Source organism: Rhipicephalus microplus, chromosome 6 (genome assembly GCF_043290135.1).
Source record: "Rhipicephalus microplus isolate Deutch F79 chromosome 6, USDA_Rmic, whole genome shotgun sequence".
NCBI lineage: Eukaryota > Metazoa > Arthropoda > Arachnida > Ixodida > Ixodidae > Rhipicephalus > Rhipicephalus microplus.
This window is the reverse complement of record NC_134705.1, coordinates 174,553,437-174,576,240: the sequence shown is the minus strand read 5'-3', so window position 1 is coordinate 174,576,240 and position 22,804 is coordinate 174,553,437. Positions and strand designations below refer to the sequence as shown.

The 22,804-nt window shown below is 43.7% G+C and overlaps 2 protein-coding genes across 2 annotated transcripts in view; one reads left to right on the top strand and one right to left on the bottom strand.

The window, feature by feature from the left end:
- Positions 1 to 3,454, top strand: part of LOC119168301 (tRNA (32-2'-O)-methyltransferase regulator THADA) — a 38,923-nt gene extending 35,469 nt beyond the window's left edge. Inside the window, exons 27-30 of the mRNA XM_075867918.1 lie at positions 87 to 214; positions 1,159 to 1,258; positions 2,207 to 2,345; positions 3,189 to 3,454. Of these exons, the coding sequence (XP_075724033.1) occupies positions 87 to 214; positions 1,159 to 1,258; positions 2,207 to 2,345; positions 3,189 to 3,436 (615 nt within the window). The 3' untranslated portion in view covers positions 3,437 to 3,454. The remainder of the gene's footprint in view (positions 1 to 86; positions 215 to 1,158; positions 1,259 to 2,206; positions 2,346 to 3,188) is intronic.
- A 5,810-nt stretch (positions 3,455 to 9,264) lies between these two features.
- LOC119167115 (BRO1 domain-containing protein BROX) lies at positions 9,265 to 21,293 on the bottom strand. The gene is made up of 11 exons (XM_037418539.2): positions 21,081 to 21,293; positions 19,013 to 19,216; positions 17,734 to 17,829; positions 17,039 to 17,111; positions 16,763 to 16,868; positions 15,576 to 15,665; positions 14,870 to 14,955; positions 13,968 to 14,049; positions 13,719 to 13,869; positions 11,679 to 11,847; positions 9,265 to 9,457 (listed from the first exon to the last, which is right to left on the bottom strand). Exons 1-11 carry the CDS (start codon positions 21,179 to 21,181, stop codon positions 9,353 to 9,355), a joined length of 1,263 nt encoding a protein of 420 aa, XP_037274436.2. The 5' UTR covers positions 21,182 to 21,293; the 3' UTR covers positions 9,265 to 9,352.
- Positions 21,294 to 22,804: the final 1,511 nt, after the last annotated feature.

The window sequence follows — 22,804 nt, the reverse complement described above, 5'->3', positions numbered from 1 at the left end:
AAGGAAGTATTATATGCATTGCCAACTGTCAACGGCTGTAATGGTGCTCAACTTGACCGTCCAACAACCTTGTTTGGCCAACGCAGAACCTCTTTAAAAAGCTGGTGCTCGCTTTCGAGGGTGACACCGCACAGTTGGTCAAGTTCCTGTGGCGCGAGCTTTGCCGGAGCGGCCCATCCGCGCTGTGCGAATTCCAGCAGCTCGCAAAGCCCACGTGAGTCCTTCGACTTGCACCTATAATCTCTGCTTTCATGCTTCGGCTTTTATACACTCGAACCTTGTTATGACGAAGTTGCGTCCTACGCAGAATTAAGTTCGTTATATCCAAAAATTTATTATAAATGTTTATTCCTAACACTATATCTTTTGCAGGAGTATCTTTTATTTGCGTTGTTATAATCGATGTTTTGTTATACCCAGGTTTGTTATATCAAGGTTGGAGTGTATTGCGTTGTGCTTGCTACTTTCACTTGTGTGCATTTCTGGCAATGCAGTTGAGTCTATGGCGCAAAAAAAAAAAAAAAAACGAACGTCATTCGCTTGTTTTTGGCATGAAGCTAAAAAAAAAAAAAATGAAGAGCCTCCGGGATGGTGCAAATCGAACTTTTTTTTATATATATAATTCAAGTACCTCATTACAACGAAGTTGCCTCTTACACAAAAATAATTTTGTTATAACCGATAGTTCATTATATCCGAGTTCATTATAAAGGTTTCAGTGTACTTTTGTTCACGTTGATTGCAATGTGCATCGCCTGTATCTATGCAAGCCAACACATTGGCATTGATTTTCAAAATAACAAGTGCACTACTGCTACGACAGGTGCGTGCAAACTGATAAAGCAACTGATAAGGCAAGCTGTGTAGACAGATGGCTGTTTAGAAAGATGTCTGCTGTCACTGCCAGTTTTTCTTGGTTGCTTGCGGCAGATGTGATGGCCGAGGTCCACAACTCGGCACTTCGTTCAACTTCGAGTGAGTAGCTGGACAAGTAAAAACATGTCTCAAGCTAGATATACTGCCAGCACAAAACTACTTCCCAATTTCTTTTCTAAGCAATATTATTACATAGCTATAACCTTCCAGTTAAAATATCTGTTCCTTTATTATGCATTCTTTTGTTAGGCCCTGTAGCCAACCCTAAGTGCCGATTAACAGTGTTTTTTGTTCCAGTGTTGCGAGCCTCTTTGAGCAGGATGAAAGTGGTGTTTTTATGGAGCCGATGGTCGTCTCTCATATGCTTCATCGAGGCACTCAGGTGAGAGGGCATTTTCGTAAAGGAGTTTTAGAATGAATGTGTTTATCATGCATTTGGTTTAGAAATGTGGGCTAGGCTTACTGTAATTTCATTGCTTTTTCACACCTGGAGTAATCAGAACAAAAAACGTGCGACAGTGTACTGAAGAGTTGGTGTTTCCATTAAAATTAGACTAGATGCAGAATAGGGAAAAAAAGGGGGGGGGGGATAAAATTAACACAATTAAAAACAGCCACGCCAACGCTTGTGAGTAAATATGTGTTAGTTGCCAGTAACAAGCTGTCATTCAAAGATAAAATCGCGGCTTTCAGAACCGTGTCTGCCCACACATGATATGAGGTCTCATGTTCTGTATTATCTGGTCCTTAACACTTCTGCACAACACGCAGAGTGACAAATGTTCCCGAGTTACAACACACGTCGATTTGAAGTTTCGAACTTAAACTGTGTTATGAATCCAAATTCAGCTAGGTGTCAATGTGAGCTTTGTAAATTGCTTTGGAGCACTATGTGCCCGGATAGAGCGTATCTGCCTCACTTCAATGCCCCATAGGTATTGCAGATACGTAATTGGCAAAATTTCGAAAGTTACTCGCAATCGTAAATTTGCATTGCATTCAGGCACTGTATGCACCTCTGTTTATCAGACTTTCGATTCAATTAATTCCTGGGGCTCTATGTGGCAGAAATCATGTCATGATTATGAGGTGCTAAGCAGTGAGGGGATTGCTGTTTTTGACCAGCTTGGCTTCCCTATTGTGAACTCGGATCAAAAGAAGAGCACAGATTTCTTGCATTCTACCCCCCATTGCGTGTGCGACTTTTAATGCTCGGTTGTTTGAAGATACGATGAAAAAAGTTGTTTTCTTAATTATTCATTAATCAACGAACAGGCTCTGTGAATTACTATAAAAAAAAATCAATCAAAAAGTTAATTCCTTGTTACAGATGGCACTCGAGGCAGCACTCCAAAGTAACAATGACATGATGAGCTTTCTCCTAGATGAAGCTTTGAGACTAGCTGACGAGCTTATGGCAGTGTCCCAAGCCATTGGTGAATTCACCCTGCTCACGGACAAACCCCTTGGTAAGTTATTGCCCCTCAAGCAGTTGTTGTCTTTGTTCGACTCAAAGGGCTTCGAAAATTCCGCTTGCTTTCCTGATGTAACCGCAAGTGCCAGTGCCCGTGCACTTATCAAAGTGCACACAGCTGGGTAGACCGGAAACTAGGCACTGGCAAATAGTAAATTTGAGGTTCGAAGGGAATTTAGATTTGGTTGAATAATTTCAAATCAATTACTTCAAACTGTATGTATTGCACAAACTGTATGTATTGCACATTATTAAAGAAAATAGTACTTTTGTCATGGACTTAACTACCTTGTACAGAATATTTAAAAATTGGAACTAGGCATGTTGTACAAATGTCACTTTTTTGCCTACAAATGTCATTTTTTTGCCTCGAAGTGAACTGGAAGCAAGATTGAAGAGGAGCAAGATTTTAGTAGCAGTGGGGTGCTACAAGTAATAATGTGTTATTTTTTAAAGTTTATTATAATTAGCCTTGTAATCCCTGTACAACAAGTTTCTAAACTTAAAAAATAGTAATCTTCTAATCCAGGGTACTCACATGCACATTTACCTTCCATGTATGGCCTCATGGCAGTGCAGATTTTTCCTGTATAGGTGGTCTCACAACATAGTATTTTATGGTTCTGCGAAACCATCTTAACAGGAGTGCTACACGACTTCAAATATACGTTTTCTCGTTCATTTTAAATACCTCAAAACACTAAATCATTTGAATTTTTTTTTAAGCAAATCCAAATACTGTATTATTCATTCAAACATTTAAAGCGCTCCAATATTTGCTTATGCCTACATTAAGCTAGTCTACGAGCATATCAACAAATCGCACGTACACCTGCAGGCACAAACCTTGAGATTCTTGCGAGGCCCAAGCTGCACCACGCCATTGCGGTATTACGGGCCCGCACAGATTTGGTCGAATGGGCTTGCGCGCACTTCATCGCGGAGCCAAGGCCTGGTGCAACCGCTGAAATGTTGCGGCCAGGTAAGGAGGTCGGTGAGCTGTCGCTGCTACCAAATGCAGCTTTTCAGCTTTCACACGTGAAAGCTTGCTTTGTAGAGCTCTGGAGTCGGCTGACCTTTGAATAATAAAGTTGTGTACTGTAACATCTTTTCAAAAACTTTCTTTTTTTTCTGTGAAGCTGTTAGTCTACTCTGTGCTGTTGTCATCATAGTATAGGATAGTCATCACACAAGTCACATGACTAAGGGGGGCGAGAGTGTGGCTAATTTGAGAGAGGGAAATGTGATCATCGCACCCATATTGTATCTCAAGATTCCCTCTAGTGTATCTATAGGAAGATACACTTGAGGGAACTCTGGTGCTATTCTCTATTTGCAACTCCAGAAAACACTTTGTCTGCTGGTAACACTGGTAGAAAAAAAGTGTTACCAGCAGACGCTGAACAGGGTCAACACGGCACTTTCGCTTGAAGCTATGCTGAAGTTTCTTGATTGTGGAGTCGGATCGCGTTGCTTCGTAATGTAACTGGACGCAGACCACCTCATTTTCATCGGCATGAAGGATTTTACTCCCCGAAGAGCGGAAATAGTAGCGCTGTGTGCGCAAACATGGAGTTTTTTTGGCAAACTGCATAACATTTACTTCCTAGTTGGAGAGCCTGCCTTGCGAGCCCGGGGTCGAAGAAGGCAACTGCTCATGTGTAGTAGGGCCTCGCCAAAAAGTGGTAGCTCTTTTGCGCTACATTGCTACACTGCAACAGGCAAGGCCTTAGCAGTTTTCGAGGTACCTATACAATGCGACTTGTGCTGCCGATTGCATGTATTCTATCGAGTTCTGCTGTCGAGTCAAAAGCTGCATACACATGTCATTTACTTGATTACAGAACGAAGCTATGCGTGGACTAGTCATAATTGCGTGGGTAGTCATATGCATGGGCTAGTCATAAGCATGGGCTAGTCATAAGATAAGGCTAGTCATAATTTCAATTTTATAGGAGTGACCCTTTCTTTTTGTTTGCCGATCCATGTTATTAGGTTTCTAACGAATAAGGTCGTGTGTTTCCGAACACTCGCTTGTTCGTGTTGGCAGTAGTTGATATTCAAAACAGATATATGCACACACGCTACGAATGCATGGGCATTATATAGCGTATATATGCACAAACATAAATACCTATGCGTGACCATCGTGTGCACGTTTGTGTGCATATATATACACACATTCGAAATAAAAAATGTTCGGGGCGAAGGATTGCAGCGGCTTAATTTGAGAGTGGGTAGCACTACGGCTTCCGCAGAAAACGAGCATATGCGAAAAATACAGTCACAAACGTAATGTAACAAATTTATATAAGCACTTGCTTATATAAACGAAACTATACTCTGTGCTTAGGGAAACCCGAATATTGATAAGAATGCACACACGCTAAATAATTGTGTGCTCACCGAGGAGAATCAAGTTGTCTTGAGCGAATTTATTAGAATTAACTACTGTAGTGTCTGTCACCAAGCTTTTTCCTGATGCGCAAGCTCCTGATTTGCGCTGTTCTCCATCACACGTCGTCTGCATCCTTCGGGGAGTGACAGAGCGATACGTTTTTATCTTTGCTACGCATTGCAGCACATTGCAATAGTCCTTGGACATCTCTTTCTTTTTTTGGGGGGGGAGGGGGGGCTTGTACGTGCGGCATGACAAAAATAAAGGAATTATGCGGCCGCTTCTCAGCGCGCGCAACGTGGCAACGTATCTTCTTTCGAAGTTGAACCCGTTAGCGCCGTTTCCAGGCGTAGCCGCTAGGTGGCGAGCGCTAAGTTGGAGTCGCGAATAGGAACTCCAACGCACGGCGCTTCAGCGATCATGGGAATGATGGGTAGTACATAGATTTGTGTAATCTTCGTACTTTCGGCTCTATTTGGCTTCACGTGGCTTGGAGCTGCTTTGTCCCGAAGCAACAATCGGCAAATGTTCAGCAGTTGCACTTCTATTTAGGCTCACTGATTGAAATTGGGTCACGAAGTTAACTAACAGTTCGATCTTTTATTTGTAACCAAACCAAAACACAACAATAAACAAAGCCACAAGTGCGTTTGAAGCCCGCAAGCATGAAGACTAGGCCAATTTGTGTACCACCCATTATTCCTTGATGCCCATGCATTCGTAGTGTGCATGCATAAATCTGTTTTTAATATCAACTACTGCCAACACGAACAAGCGAGCGTTCGGAAATTAACCAGAGTCCCCTCTGGTTAATTTTAGAAAACTGTATGAGTGAAAAGACTTGGGGAACAGGGGAAAGGGAAGGAGGCATAGAGATTTACCGCAAAGAGGAAGTGTGGATGAAGGGGTACGAGAGTCGTGGCAGCAGCTGAACACTGCAAGCGTGCCCATTCATGTCAACCACAGCGGCAGTGCTTGTAACACTGCTTGCATTCCAATGCAAACATGATGGCAAGACGCGTATTGGCGACTGGATTGATTGAATAGGCCACAGTCACACTGGAATGCTGCACAAGGTCTACATGGCTAAACCTGAGGATAAATACTCAGAGAAAGCTACTTCGAAACTTTGAAGTAAAATTTAATGCCCAATGAAAGAGGTGGCAGAATCTGACCGATCGTTTTCACGGTCTGGAACTGGCTATATTTTTTTATTAGTTAATAAACGATATGCGATATTACAGCTTTACTGACGGAGCCACACATATTGTGTGCTGTCCAGATGACAGCCTACAATAGAAGAGAACCATCAATGAATGTTCCGAAAACAATATCTAAAGAACCGAGTGAAACCTTGACCAAAGCAGCACCTCTTTTGTCGATTTCGGTGTATTTTTCAGCAAATTTTTTCCTTGATGGTTCTTCATATAAATCCAAGAATCACAGGGCGCCTTATGCATTCACCTTAGATGAAAGCCCTATTCTTTTTCTTGTTCATTTATGTATTAATGCTGCCCTGCCACCAACCAAAGGCCTTCTGCACTTAATGGGGTTTAGCAGTGCCTCTAGGATGGGGAGCATCTTACCTTGTTTTTTTTCTTGCATAGCCTCCATGATCAGCCCACTTTTGAGCAAGTACTGATGTGATGACATCATCATGTGTTATGAAGTCAGGTTCGATGGCATCCCACCGCTGCCAGCACTGTTAGGATTTTCTGTTTGTTGCAATGGTAGCGGTAGCCAAAAGCGGTGAGCAGTCGAACGGACTTCGCTGAAGCCTTCGCCCAGAGGCGGAATAGGGAGGCAATCATAGTGAAAATAGCAACAGGTAGCAACGTTTACTGTAGCAGGTTATCATTTGTACAAAGCCGGCCAGCACGACGAAGTCGGCTGGGGCAAAATCCCTCAAACATGGGGCCGGCACGGCCTTAAATAACGTTTTTGGTCTTTTCTACGAGACCAGTTCCCCGGTGTCTGGAGGAGAAGGTGAAGCATTCCCCGGAGCGGCTCGGTGGCTCTGCGGAGGAGGCGACGCTTTGTCCGGAACTGCACGGTGCCGCCTTCTGAGTGGAAGGCGGCGCTGGGAGGGGGGGAGAGTTCGCCTGAACTGCGCTCGTTCTCGTAAAAAGCGCTCTCGAACGAGGATTATGCCTGTGGCAGTGATGTCATGATAACGTCACAAATTTTGGCCAACCCGCCATGGTGGTCTAGGGGCTAAGGCAGTCAGCTGCTGACCCAGCATATCGCCGGATCGAATCCCAGCCACAGTGGCCACATTTTCGATGGAGGCGAAAATGCTTGAGGCCCATTGTGCTAGATTTAGGTGCACATTAAAGAGCCCCAGGCAGTCGAAATTTCCGGAGCCCTCCACTACGGCGTCTCTCATAATCATATGGTGGTTTGAGACGCTAAATCCGAACAATTATTATTACAAATTTTCTCCATCTGTGACATCATGATGACATCATATGGTGACATTACCATGTGATGATGATTTTTAGAATCATTCATGTTGGCGCCAACACTGCTGATATGAGACACTTCAATTCTCACGATTGATGAAGCAGCTAAGGCTTTTTTTTTTTTTTTTGCCTTGCTAACAAAACACTCAGTCATACGATACAAGCGGTAAAGCACCTTTTATTGCTTGCCACAACGTACAAAAATAGCGTCTGCATTGCATGCTGGGACGAGATGGGCGTCTACTCTATAAACACATGCTGCAAATGGCTGTCAAGCCAACTATTACAGTGATAGCTGCCTGAGAGGTGCCCGAAAAATAAATTCTCGATTCAGACGCGGAGGAAACCCTGCTCGTACAATGAAGGCTCGACATCTTTTAGAGCTAAGCTAAGCCGACTTAAAGCGAAGCAGAGTGCGCTCCACTAAACGAAGGTGCGACAGTTCGAAAAAGCCAAAAGCCGTATTTGTATGGTACAGCCTAACAGCACACGCGGACAGTAAGGTTGTAAATGCTGAAAGCTAAGACTTGCTTTTTTTTTTTTTTTTCACAACACCGAAATGCAAGTCGTGCAGGAAAGTTAGTGCATAAAATATGGCGTACAGTACAGTCAAGAGTGGCAGGACATAATAGTTACAGCACAGCTCCTACCTTCTGTGACACAATTGTTAAAAGGAAACCAGGCTTTTGTCGTTTGAGATGAACGCACAAGCTAGATTCCATCTGGCAACCTTATCCGCATTTTGGCTGAACATATTTCCAAACTGTTAAGTGTAATACCTCATAGTGCATGTCAATTAAATTGCCAAACTGTAAATATTATGCCCATCTGAACACACATACACACACATTGGTTGGGCTCTTATCATATAATGCAGACACCGGGACGTTGAACAAGATTCCATTAGATGTAAAAAAAAAAGCGATTGTATAAATCTTGTAGATACAGCATGAAGATTCTGAACGATCATATTTTATCACAGCCTAAGCAGTAAGAATAAAAGTGTAAAAGAAAAACAACATATAAGTAAACTCGCAGCTGCATAGAAGCTTGCGAAAATGACCATGTTCCCTCCTGGTTACGCGCTGGGCTCTTTGCGTGCTCCTAGTAATTAAAACTATTACTAAGCTGAATTGTGAATTAGTTGGCCTTGCCTACAACCTGCATCGACAGTTAATACGTCTGTGTGATCTAAAAATGCTAAATTGTGCTCTTTCGTCGTGCAAACTTGCACATGCAACAAAAATGTGTCCTCCGTAAAGAAATTTATGTTCCTTAAAAGGGCCATGACGCTATTGCCGATCATCGTAATCGAGAGCTGAGGAACCATTGTTCTTACACCAGTACCCAGCCATGTAGTATGCATTCTACACCTGAAATTCCTAAAAATTTATATGGCGCACTCGAGCCCTTAATGGCTTGTGCAGTTTTGATAAATGCAAAGCTGGGTGGCTTGCCCTGAAACGTTCAGAAATTGTACGAACGCCAGGTTTTAAAGCATTTTTGTTCCGCACTTTTTTTGCATCCAGCGGTGCGATTATGTTGGGGCTACAGACATTTCTATAGCACAAAATACAGCACCAACCAGCAAATGCCTACGGAAAGCAATCTCGGGGTTACTACTGAGAGATGTTTATGGAAACAGAGCTTTGCGAATATGCGGGAACATTGGGAACGCAAAGAGTGCCACATTTTCTGACGCGTCAGCATTGCTGGAAAACTGAGCGGTGCAAATGCGATATAAAAATTTGCACGTGCAATATTTTGCTTATTTCAGCAGTTCTGTGTCATAGCCCCTTTAAGACTAATTAGGTCAAAGTCTTCATATGTTTCTTCTACACCTTGTATTACTTTTTACAATCAGTAACTCTTAATTAAGGAACAAGATTTTTGTGAGAAGTAGGAAAAAGCGAAAAAAAAAGTGACAAAGGGCTCTAGATGCATGACACCAACGAATTGCACCGATTGAGCTGTCTAATGGGGGTAGTGCATATGCTTGCGTAAAGTAGTAGCACCTCTGCTTCAAGGTACTCATTTACAGAGATGTGCATGTATATATTAAAGATCTCTATTTTACAAAAGCCAAGCAATTGCACTGCCGGGCGGCCAAGAATCTTCAGGACGTAGCAAAGACGACTTGCTTCACTGCAAGATGCATCCGCTTTCCGTCTTCGGGTCGGCAGTGGAATGGGAAGAGGTCTTCTCCTGCACTGCCGGGAGATCACCTTCGGCCTTGACGGCTGCCTTCTGTTGTTACCGTACGTGGAAAAGAAAAAGGGGTGGTTTTTCAGTGACTTGCATGCATTTGTGTTAGGCACAATATTAAAAGAGCACCGACACGAAATTTCGAAGGCAAGATAACAAGCGAGACATGTTTATGTGAACATGTTAGTAAATACCAAGGGCAGATATAGGCTAGAACATATCTGAAATCAATTTTAAGGTGCACGTCGCGCAACTAAATTGATGCAAAGCTCCTCGCGACACCAAAATCAACGCAGGGGCAATGTAAATAAACCTATGTCACAAGTTTGTGTTGGCTGGTTGTTCGCACACGCCTTGGGCTTGCACTACATTTTATTTTCTCCTCCGTGCCTGCGGCTTCGCATGTGCTGGCTGTCAGTGCGGCGCCTACTTGCACGCGACGCCCATTTCACAGTTTTGCATGGTCACGTGGCCAGCTGTGTTTACCTGCACCCGGAACTGCTCTTTCCTAGCTCGGTGCTCTCCGAAGCTGAAACTGAGCGCTCTGAAAACATCTCTAAATAAATGAATGTGGCACACTCGTGCAAACGAGGTTTCCAGCCGTGATAAGCGGGTCATAAGCTACCTATTGCAACAAAGAAAAATAACATGCAACTTCTTTGTGTCAGTGCTCCTTTGAGAGAAATGTGAAGGTGTGATGTGATGAAAAGGCACTGAAAAAGGAATGTCGCTGGAGCCAATGTTCTGACTGGAGGACTTTGTGGAGAAGTCCCCTTGTTAAAATGTTGGCTCTAAAAAATTTTTTTCGAGAATCGCATGCATATAAATATACGGGCTTTCTCGTCTGCATTCTGTGCATTGATTGTGTAATGAAGAACCGTAAGCATTAAAGATGCAGCAGACTATCGCTGATACGATTTTCAAGACGGAGTGAAAATATTCACATCATCAGAAGTTTCATACAATCAAAGGAGTAGCAAAGTCGATTTTCAGACCGCAATATATGCACACCACATTTATTTCCCACGAAGAAACTCTTGCACGTCTTTCTGGCAGTCACGTGAAGGGAGCAATAAGTGCAGCTCGTGTTACCCGTTCAACGTGGAAAGGTCTTCTGAGCATCTGAATTTTGGCCAATTGGGACGCGATGAAATTCAGCCGGGTAATTTCGTGAATTCCTATCAGCTGTGTTAGTATCGACGGGATTCTACAGTACCGTACCTAACTTAAAACTCATTGCACACCTCAGCGAGAAAAGCGAAAGTAAAGTACCAGGTCAGTTCAGCATTCAAATTTCTCTTGAAAAGCCTAGTGTCACTTACTTCACGATAGGTTCATTATAAGGAGAGGAAAATGGATGGCAGAAATCATCTTGAATTTCACGTCGAAAACTTAAGGGTGGTACGCCAGCGTGCAGACACGTAATTTTGAGTATTCTCTCGCATTTTGGCAACATGGCTAGACAAAAGTTCTGGAAAATTGCCATGCCAGGCGTCCTCTTTCTTATCGATAGAAAATTAGGCACGGCCTAGCAGACATACAATCAAAATCTATGACATTGAAGTGAGCAGGCGCCGGAATGTCAAGACAATGTCACACCACGAATACGAGAGAGGCTTGCCGGTGATCTGCTTAGCATGTTAACCCAGACGAAACACAATGAAAACACGAACAAAGGGTGTGACAGATACAGAAGATACAGGGCACTGAGCAAATGAAAGCAGGTTTACAGAATATGCCTTGATAGCCAAACAGAGCAGCTACAACAGCTGCATTTGTTGCACTGAGTGTTTATCAGATGGCTAGGTTCCAAACAATATACAGTGATAGGTGACTGAAATCTGATAAAGTGTGTGGCTGCTGGCATCGAGCGTGACGATCGGACAGAAGCATTTATGACGCATAGTGACCGTGTTCTGGTAGAGCCTTCCAGTCTGCGGTTCTCAGTGGGTCCGGCAAAATGCTGCAAGCCTTCGCGACACACATCTGCCAGCTTCCAACCACATTGAGCGGCGCGAAACATCAGCACAGCGTTTTGAAGACATGGTAAGCAGCACTCCGCCAGCACCACAAAGAACCACTAACTGAAGGGCTGTCTAGGAGATGCAGTCACCGTGCATCACAAATGCTTTCACCCTCGCCGGCAGCACACATGCTTCAAACATCGCATTTCAGTCACCGAGTACTATACACCGTTGAGAAGGCTAGGAAGTAACATTTCTTTGCACGTGCGGAGTACCACAGAGTGAACATGAAGACTTGCCGAGTTTGCAGGGTCGGGAGTGCCAGTGGTCTGTACGTAAAAAGCCGCGTAGACAACCGGCGTCCAGGCCTTGTCGTGAGCAGGCATCTGAAATTCCTCGGGACTCACCAGGCCATACGTGGCTCGCAGCTCCAGTTCAGGTGCATCCTTGGGCACCTTTTGGTGGAATCTGCAGAAACATGGTACCAGCAGCACAATTTATTAAGGCGGAAAGCCTTAGATGCCTTATCATGCATGAAAATTCACTGCTGAGGTCGACGCGAGTGATGCAAAAAATGAAAATCATGAGACGGGTTTATCATGACACCACATCACCGAAATATGTGACGTCGTCATGAAACATCTCTGTGACCTCAGATAACGAGACATCACGTGATAACATGACAACCACGTGACGATCACATGACATTGTCATATGATCAAATGTGGGCTGATCACAGAGGCAGTGCAACACAAGGTGAAATGCAAAAGCTTTCAATGCCTCTGATACTGTAATTCAAAGTTGAAATAAATGCAGAAAGACTGGGGAAAAAAGATGTCTTCGGCCATCATTTCAGGTGATTCAGACTGATCATGTTTGACAACGTTGGATGGTACAAACTCTCCTCATGGCATGTTTTCTTCCGAGATTTTTGTGACACGTATAAACAAGTTTGTAATGTGTACTGGCTTTTGTTTTTCTAAACTGTGCGTAAACTGACAAAGTTGGAAGCTGTGTGCTGAAATCCTGTGAAAGTTCCACTGAATTCTCGGTGCAGGTCTGTCATTGCATGATTCAAGGATTTCCATAGCACAGCAACAAGACTTGGGGTTAATTTAAGAGGCTCAAAGTAATTCAATCTGCACATGAGTAACTAAGTAAAGTTTCGCATAGCACTCCCACTAAAGTGTAGTTTCTTAGGTTTGATGGCCAAGGGTATAGCAGGTGCAACACTGCACTTACATTTACAAGATGTTTTTTGCATTTCATTAGGTGAAGTGATGCATTTTATAGTGTTTCAATATATGTGCAAAGCGCAGTGCAGTTCTATTGAGAAATTATGTTTTGCAATGACATCAAATTTCCACAGTCGGGCAACAATTACAAGTGGTTGTTGTGCCAAACAAGCTGTTATTGTTATATGAATTGAATGAGATGGAATGAATGTGTTTGTAAATTGTGCTGGTTTAATTTCAATATTGCTGCTATGATAATACTTCTACTAATGGCTTAAATCTGCATTATGCAAATGAAGGAAGCTGCACAACGGTGTGAGTGTCACATTAAATAGCTCGGCTGTTTGCTCTAGAATAAAGTTGTGCTAAAATAAGTTTTGCTGCTCCGTCACTGAAATGAACAATTTTTATTTTTTAAATAATTTAATCATACTCAAGGAAAAACATTATAATATGGGTTGAAAAGGAGTATGGGCCAGCTACTTATTTTTTTATTATTCAACACAATTTTTTAGCCGTAATTCACTTTCGGTTATTCCAAGCAACTCGAAATTTTTTTTTGTATATGAAATTTCAATGCACATGACAAGAAGAGTATACAAAACAGCTTAGGCATAAGCCCTTAAAACGAAGTTCTCACTTTCGAAGGCAGCATTGTTTCAACACACAGGTGCATTGAATGAAGCATTGGAGACAACACAAAACTCAATCTTCTAAAGATTACATGTCTTGTATTAGTACTTCACGTCTAACATAATGCACAGACATTTCTTTCTGCATGCACATAGCACGGCTTGAATCGCACTTGTCTGGAGTGGCCTGGCAGCCAGTTCAGCTGCTGCGTTTTGCAAACATCTGCAAAGATGCGTGCGGAAAGGATGCCAAACATAGTCCTACCGCATGCTACATTCTTCTCCTATGATTCAAGCACAAACGGGGGCTTGCAGCTAACGCAGGGAAACGGCCGTGGAGAGCGTCAGCGTGCACAGCCGCACACTGGACCGCTCTAGACAAGTGTGATTCGGACTGCGCATGCGAAAAGAAATATTTTGGGCTCTCTGGTCACAATGCTACGACAGTTTCGAGAAGGCCTCGTTCACTTACATGAAACCGTTCTCCCGCTCGCACTTGTCGAGGGTCCGCTTGACCAGAGGCGCAAGCTTGCGGAAGAAGAGGTGCTGGTCGATCTTAGCTGCAGAGCCGGGCCCCTTCATGGTGCTGTACTGCCTGCAGATCTGCACGGCGTCTTGGTAGCCTGCAATGGCATTGAGATTAGCATGTCGGCTGCCTCTATGCACTGTGTTTATCGGAAGAAGCGACAGAGTTGGCACACAATCAACTTCATTCTCTTACACTTGTGGCTTTCCTGCAGGGCTCTAATCGCATCTCCACACTTCTCCTGCGCCAACAGGTTTTCTCCCGCATAGCAGTAGGCCTGTGAGACAAAAGCGTTCAAAGCACGCACTTAGCACTCATCTGTAACAAGAAAAACACGGGCAAACTCTCAGCACGTCAACTCTTGCAGGCTTAAAAAGCAATCTTAAAGCAAAACGTTAAGCGCAGATTCGGGAAGCGGATGCCTTCACACAAAGTGTTTCATTTTAAATACAACTGAGTGCGTCATGGAGAATCCATGAAAAATTGCTGCTTTTGATACCAAACTGAGGAGAGAATACAGAAAGAAAATGTCGCAGTGCATGCTTGCTGGAATTCGTGCATGCCAAGGGCATGACCTAAAATGCATTGCACCCGACTTGAGCTTTCAATATAAAGGAGCGCTCAAACATCCCAGATGTGGCGTGCTTAGACGTACGTTGCCATGACAATCATTAAGTGCGTGCTTTGCTTACCTGAATGTTGCCCTAAGAACGCTAACAAGTTAATTATTCTATTTCCAATCATGTGGCCTCACCAGCATAGTTTTGGTGATAGGTGGTACTACTCATTTGAAGCAAAATTGAACCAACATGTACTTTTGGCGCAACTTGTCTTTAACCAAAAGTTGCTTGGTATGCTTAAAACAACTTAGATTTTGCACCGAGTAACATACAAACAGTCTAAATTTCACAAACGAAAGAGAACAGAGAAGTATTTGGCAGGAAAAGAAGAACTGCATAAAACATCAGGCAAATCTCATGTTCCCCATTTTGAATTAGAGGGGTGTTTTTGTTTTTTTTCGTCTTTTGTCCTTGCCTACTCAGCTAATTTGAACCTGAAACACAAACATTGCACAAGGTTGCATTCGTTGAACTCACATAGGAGAGATAAAAAACAGCCTTGAGAATAAGAAACTTCCTCCAGCGTCCAAACTTGGATGCTTCGAGGCTCGCGAGGGAGTCCGCTGCAAAAAAAGAAATATTGCCTCATTAGATAAGAAGACATGCTGACTCAGTCTTCCTACCAACTTCCAGCCCCCTGAGAAATAAAAACTGCAGCATCAACGACTTTGACAGCAATGTTCCTGGCCTTGAGTACTCGACTAATGTATTAGTAAGAGACATATCAGTGGCAGTCGTGCACAACCTTTTATAACTAGAAATGTGGCAATGCCTCCTTGAGCATCGCAGATTGTGAAGGCTTCCTCCCACTGCATTTATAAACCTTTGTTACAGAAATCGATCTTAATTGTGCTGAAAAGTAGTAAGAAACCAAGCATGACATGTTTCAGAAACTTTCATTGAGCCAACCTTGCCATTTGCTCTGAAGTCCTTGTATCACATTTAAATATTTCAGCATTATGGTTTGTTTTCACTCTATATGAACCGAATGGTACTTTAGCCTTCATTTGATTATCTCATGATTAATCTATGATCATGACATTACCAACATCAGGCTTCCTGGAGAATGACATTTAGTCTAACTTGATATAGTGTTCATCCCGAAAAACAGAACAACAGAACACTTGTAGGGGCTGTTCAAAGCAAATGGGACGACCAGCGTCACTTATGGTGTCAGTCTTACCCGCAGACGTGTACATCTTTGACGTCTCATGGGCCAGAGCAGAAATGAGCCCAGGGGCGTGCTTCATCTCAATGGCTCGGCCAATCGTCACTGCAAATAACACCATCACAAAGGCGCCATATTTTAGCCTCAGCACAATCTCAAAGGCCTAGCGCTGCTTCTGCCTTTGATGCAACAAAGTTATGTAGCTACCGCAGCAACAATGATGATCATTTTTGGGGTTTTATGTCACGAAACCGCGATATGATCATGGGAGACATGATAGCAGAGGGCTTCGAAAGCTTCGACCACCAGGAGTTTGAACGTGTAATCTAAATCTGAGCACATAAGCCTCGGGCATTTCATCAAAAAGCACATGCTGCAGCTGGGATTCAATCCCATGACCTCCGGGCCAGCAGTCAAGCACCAAAGCCACAGTAATAACACAGAGTAAATTGGTGTACTTTTGGCAGCATGATGCATGGTGTTTTGAAACTGATACTCGCTTGTAGAATAAAAACTGGAGTTAATTATCTAGGGTAATGTAATTCTCAACAGTATATTTTTCCCCCCGAGATTTAGAGGGCTGTGCCGGCACCTTTAGGTAAATTTTGGCAGTGTCAACACTCCTTTATCAACACCTTGCATACTACGGTGCATCTGGAGATGAGTAACTGGCAAGCAATGAAAATTTCCATTGTGACCACAAGAAATTCACGAGCCATTATCTTATCAGCAAAATGAGGGCAAGTAGAGCTTGGCATGTGCATGCCTGATGTGCTAATCTCCTTTTTGCTTCTGGCACATTGTGCAATGCTCCTTCCCTACTTTATCCTTCCTCCATTCCCGGCATTGGGCCATCATCCACCTGTTTAGTATCGCAACACCTCTGTTGATACAGGCAAGAAAAGATGCATGCATATTTAGGCAACAATGAAATTACAAGTCATATTAATAACCTCGACAAAAGGTTAGATCGCCATATAAGAAACAACTGATAGACGACATGTCCGTGATCGAGAGTATAAATAGTTGAAAAACAGCACACAAAAAAGACCACATGTGACTAGCGCACCTTGGATGACCTTATTTCTTTGCACTCACTGGTGCCTGGTTTTTCTGAGGTCACACCAACAATGCCGACTATACATGGTGGCAACAAAAGCTTCGCTTTGAAAAATTCTAGTGAAATATGCGCGTAGCAGCACCTTCCTGTGCTTCTGCAGTGCACTGGTTGATGTAGGCGGATGCCACTCGCGAGTCCATGTCGGATCCCGGTACCGGTTGCTCCCTCAACTGTCCGACATACTTGTTCTGCGCAAAAAAAAAAAAAAAGAGAGAGAAGAAATGTACTCCAAACGACACTACTCCTCACAAGTACTCTGCAGAATAGTTTTGTTCTTCATACGCACAAGCTGATCTTAGCATTTGTGATCACAAACACGTCAAGGTTTTTGTACAGGTTAGGAGCAAATGTTAGTCACCTTCATCGCACAGAAGTAGCCTGCAGCTTTCCTGAGACACGTGTGGACGTCCTTTGCTTCATCCATGCTGATGCTGGAACGAGTGCATCTAATGTCTAAGCTTGTCAACACCAAAAAAAAACCTCTTACATTTGAACACTAAAGAGACACTAAAAAGACAAACTACTTTTGTTGTCTGTACAATACCCTTCTACAATGCCAAAAGCACTACCCTTGCTATGAGAAGACATTTGGTAAGCAACAACAGAGACATCAAAAGACAGTACAGCACGTGTCGCCACCTTGAGGCTGCCACACGAACTTATTGTGTCAGACTTCGAGGGCACCTGCCAGGGCTTACATAATTATGTATTGGTAAAAATGAATTAAGTTGGGTTCTAAAAGGGCCAGAGGTACAACACGGCAAGTTTTTAAGAATTTTATTGGGCCAATGCGGCCAAACTACAAAGAACAAACTGAAATCTGATGTCACAATGATGCTCAAGTGCTCAGATTTCGGAGAGAAGTTCAAGAAGAAAACTTTGATGCTCATTTTTTTATTCTTCCAGTAAGGAACTTATGATGTTGATGTTAATGATTATCAATAGAGTCCTCAGTGGCCATTTATCAGTCTAAACTGACTTATTCCTTAAATTTAGTGTCCGTTTAATGAAGTTGAAGAAGCACGGAAATCGGCACAAAAAGGGCAGGCTTACTCCTCCTTGGCGGCAATGGCCGACGCATGCTTCATGTGCCAGATCCCCACATTCTGGCAGATTGAGACCAGCTCAAAGACTGTGTCTGACTGCACACTGCAGAGGAAAGAGACAACACAATCGTGCAACACACAATCGTGCAACACACCAACATCTCATAAACATAAAAATTTTAAAAGCACTGTTGTAATGTCAACACAAGTATAATTTTCATACATGACACTTGCAAAAAGTGCACATTTGATAACAGAGAGGTTTAGCATGTCCAGTATTGCAGTAAGCATCACAGCTTTTGCGTACTACAATTAAGTTACTGGACACTTGTTGTGACAGCTTGCCAGGCTTTGTTAACCACAATTATACTATTGGTTTTTTGTTAAGCAAGTGTCATTACAGAAATGTTTTCAAAGCAACATGTGTGCATACATGCTAAAGCTGATAATTCACACTTGCAGCAAAGTTGGATGCACTATGCTGCCGCAATATTAGCAGTGTTCGTTTGGTTGGGTTCAATGCTGCTAGGTGGTGCCACTGCCCCACCCACTCGCGTTCATGAGCCTAGTAACTTCGCAGTACGCATAAGTTTGTGAATAAATTGTAATGCAACATGTAGTTGAGCTAGAGTTATGTAAGAGCCACTGCTTTGCTTTGAACTACATTTGCACCCGCTATTTTATAATGTCCTAATTTTCCAAATGTTCACAAAATGAGCCCACTTTCTGATTCGCCTATGGCTCAACTTGAATACAACAAGCCTGGTCGTATCAAATGCCAGGAAACACCGACCGATATTCATCTGACTGCATCATAACAAACTGCACACTAAAAATACCAAACCTGCAGTGTCAGCTGCCAGTGCTTCTTTATTATTCTTTTTTACTTGTAAGTTGCCAATACTGTAAAAAACAGATAAGCACACACTACAAAACAATATCGCTTTTACATGGTGTTGAGCCACTAGTGAGGCTATGATTATACAAGTGCCACTGAGACCTGTCTAATACAAGTTCTTGGAGCTTTTCTGGACATTGCCTAAGGTCACGAGAATACAATCTAATCATCCTGTACACAGCTGGCCTTGTTTTTTCACTATCGCTAGCATCAGCTTCAGTGTTCATTAGAACACCATATAAGCCTGAGGCCCATGAACTTTACTAGATTTAGGTGCACATTGAAGAACACCCGCATGGTCGAAATTTCCGGTGCCCTGCACTACAACGTCCCTCGTATTTATTTCATAGTTTTAGAATGTAAAATCTCAACGATTGTAAAAACTCACAGAGGTGTCTGTCCCAGCATGGTCTGAGTCCAGCGAAACCTTGTGGTGTATCTCAGCTTGCTCTCACCCCCCTTCTCGTCAGGGGCCAAGATCATGCCAGCGAAGAGCGCCAGGTAAGTGTTCAGGGCCGTTTCGATTGTGCCGATGTCATTCAGAGGGTCTGTCAGCAAGTCGAGGAGATGGTTCCTCGCCAAACGCAGGTCACTGCAGTCGTGATAGCATTGCATATTCACCAGTCCAAACGTTTAAATGGTAAGGAGGACTCGCATTAAAAAAAAAGCTAGTCTTCAGCAGGCTAGCAATGCAAACTAGCTTTAACTTCTTAACTACTTCGCTTATTGAGTTTCTTTTTTTTGCCTAAAAAGTTTTTTTTCCGTTTACTTCATATTAGATATTTTACTTGTAAGAAGCATGCTTTGATGAAAGAAAAACTGAAGCGCATATTAAGTCAAGTTAGCATAATGAAGTTTATTGTCATCTAAGCCGAAGAAAACATTCAGAAGCGGTAATACTTTAGTGTTTTTCAGGATTTGCAAAATTATGTCCACATCTGGAAACCGGTGAGCATAGCACGTCAAGTAATCAACGTAAACTTCCGTATCTGAATAAAGAGCGCCTGAACAGCTTAATGATGACAAAAGGCTTCTTTTCCACAATGATGCACAAGCAACACATGCATTGCTTACATAAACATTTTTTGAAACGCAAGTCGCAGAAACAATGTAAAATAGTGGTCAAAATAAAAAGAATTGCCAAGCAAGTTCTGCCGCCTGTGAAGCAACACACAAACTATAGCTTAGTGGTTACGGTGGCTCAGTGGTTATGGTAACAGACTTGTAGCCGGAAGGTTGCGGGATCAAATCACGGCCGTGAAAACCCCAACTTGATGACGATTGAGGTCTGTGTATTTAGATTCATGTGCACGTTAAAGAACACCAGATAACTGAAATTTTAGAACCACGGCGTCCCTCATAATCACATGATGGTTTTTGGGATGTAAAACCCCGAATATTATTGTTATTCTCCACATCCCACGCTTTCAACCCCCCCCCCCCTCCTTTTATTTTTCACAATTTCATTCTTGTGAATGGACACTACATTGTGAATGGACACTACAAGCAGCCTGTAAGCTGGGATCACTTCCTTCAAACACCTTCACTCGATACCACTGCTGATACATTCAGTACTACCGCTTCTGAATGTTTTCTTCGGCGTAGATGACAATGCTATAGCGGAACTGATTTTATTTAAGAATTTGTATGTTCATTTCCGAGCGTGTCAATCAGTGTAACCTGGGTGTAGGACAGGTGGTTATTCATGACTGGCAAAGGTAACCGCCGAGTTAGGAACACGAAGCGGTTCTCGTTCTCTGTCCCGTGTGGTTTTTCCGGTGACGTTTGTTGGTCACTGTACAGCCCGCAGTCTAGTTTCGGTCTCAAAACTAACTCAAAACTGCCTCGTCTGAGACTCGGTCGTTCCACCTAACATCGACGCCGAGCTGGTGATTACGTTCAAACCGCTCGCCGAGTTGCCAAACTAGCGACATAGTGTCGCAAAACGCACTGCCGATTGCACAGTGGTCAATCAACTGTTCAATCCATCGCGTGGGTTTCAAGGTCGATTAACGACGATCACAAGCTGAAATAAACCAGACTGGGGAGGAGGCGATGGCCGAACTAAACCTGGAATAGAGGCTAATTTCCAAGGCCGATAGCTCGACCAGGCCGTTGTCACAGCAAGTGAGCTCCCTAATCGCCAGTTTGCTATTACTTCGTTGCCGACAGCGGCTCTCAGTAGGCCGCAATACGAACAGCACCTATCGCCAATGATTGTTCACGCATAATGATAGTTCACGTAATGATAGTTCACGCAGTGTCGCGCCTGACGCGCTTGCGCCACTTGCTTATCGGAGCGTTCATTTGGTGCGGCCGGCATTGGAATCCGCGTCACCTCGCCTCGAAGACGACATCGTTTTCTAGAAATCGAGCACGTTCAGAGATATCGGAGGTTCGACCACGATCGAGCACAGATGATCTGAAGCACCGGATGCACAGCGACGAGAGCTAACCTGCAGAGCTTCAGAGCTTGGCTGTCCATGGCAAGCATCTTGAGATCGAAGTTGACGACGCCTGTGGCCTTTAGAGGGTTTCGATGAAACCAGTACGCCATGGTGGCTCCGGAAAATGTCCGGGGTGCAAATTATAGCAGCGATTCAACACGAAGGATGTTTCACCCGCACAAACCAAAACAACTCTACACCCGACGTAGGCGTCATCACACGTCTATCGTAGATATGAAAAAAAAAAAAACTAAAGTTCTTCTTAAAACTCCAATCTTATCTTGCGTTGTTGCGACGAACATTTATGCACATTACGTAATTTTTTTCTTTTTGTAAAAATGATTTTACAATGCTAATAAACTAAATTTATTAGTACACTTGCGCTTCCTAGTGGTGTTGCTTTAGTTACGGAATCTTTCCGTTCTTCCATTCAATGCTTTTTTTTTACGGTCAGCTGTGGTGTTTGACGTAGTACCATGCCGCGGAATTTCACGCTCTCCTGCGGCACGCGACCTTAAAGTGAGCTGAATGTAACAGGTCAATGATTACCGCACACTCATTTCTCTCCACTTTGTTGATGAGGTGCACAATCAATCGTGAAACCTGGTTTAAGCAGTTCCTCTCTCAAAAGCTCGCATCTTACCTGCGTAGTGCATTTACGCCTGACTTTCGCGTTTTCCGACACGCAATAGCTGCGTGAGACTTCTCGTGCCACTTGAAATCCCCGAATAAATTGATTTCCTTCCATTATTTGAACGCCCTGCATCACCTGGCTTCGCTGAATACGTGAATGCATCGGAGAACACCATTTTGCATCGCTCATTTTGTAGTTTTTTATAGGAAGCTTCTTCAAGGCGTTCCCGAAAGCCTCACAATCGAGCGTCTGTGCCTAGGGGTAGACTAAATTGTCCCCGCGTTCAGTTTCGAGGCACGGGCGACGCATGTAAACAACAAAACGTGCGTGCGAACCTCGAAAGAAATGAATCAGCTGTTGCAGCGCTTGCGTGACGTCAACGACTTCAAATTTCGCGCCAACCTTGGCTTCACAAGGAAAGCCCCCGTTGTGCTAGAGTGTACTAGAATGGGGGAGTGGGTCCACTGTGGCCGGCGGCAAGCGGTGCGGGTGAAGCAAAAACGGCGGAAAATTTGGTGGCGCTGCAGTAGCCTTCTCCTGAAGTGACGTCAGTTTCGGCGGGAGCGTGCGAGTCGTGCGGCGGTTCGGGCCGCACGACGCGCTGGCGGGGACGCTGAGCGCTCGATGTTGTCGTCTGCTCGACGCGCCGTCGTCTGTTCGATGCACCGTCGTTCGTGCGCTGTTTTCACAATTTGTCTCCTGGTTCTTTTTTTACACATTATTAGAGACAAAAACAAGTGACATGAAATAAAATGTATGCTTTTTTTCGTGAACGCGTAGGTTTGTATTTCCCTTTGAGCAAAGCCGTCTGGACAAAGAATACGCGGCAGACGGCACGTTTGCGTGCGCAGATATGTGTCTGCTGGTTGCATAACGGAGCGTTCCAAGCTGCTTCAAAAGATTAGAGGATGAGCACGTCTAGGCGTAGAAATTACTGTTGTGTCGTAGGCTGCCAAACCGGATACAGCAGAGTTAAAAACCAGCCCAAGCTCTCACTCTTTGGAGTACCTCAAGACGAAGAAAGACGCCGGCTATGGGACCAGAATCTCAACCGCGCTGATCGGCCCTTGCAAGTCACCGATGCCATTTGCGAGCTGCA

Excerpts from the sequence above, each read along its gene's own strand:
- LOC119167115 (XM_037418539.2), bottom strand. The coding sequence starts at position 21,181 with ATGGCGTACTGGTTTCATCGAAACCCTCTAAAGGCCACAGGCGTCGTC. Across the intron at positions 19,217-21,080 it reads CAAGCTCTGAAGCTCTGCAG|TGACCTGCGTTTGGCGAGGA; the intron begins GTTAGCTCTCGT and ends TCACGACTGCAG. Across the intron at positions 11,848-13,718 it reads GAGCGGGAGAACGGTTTCAT|ATTCCACCAAAAGGTGCCCA; the intron begins GTAAGTGAACGA and ends ATGTTTCTGCAG.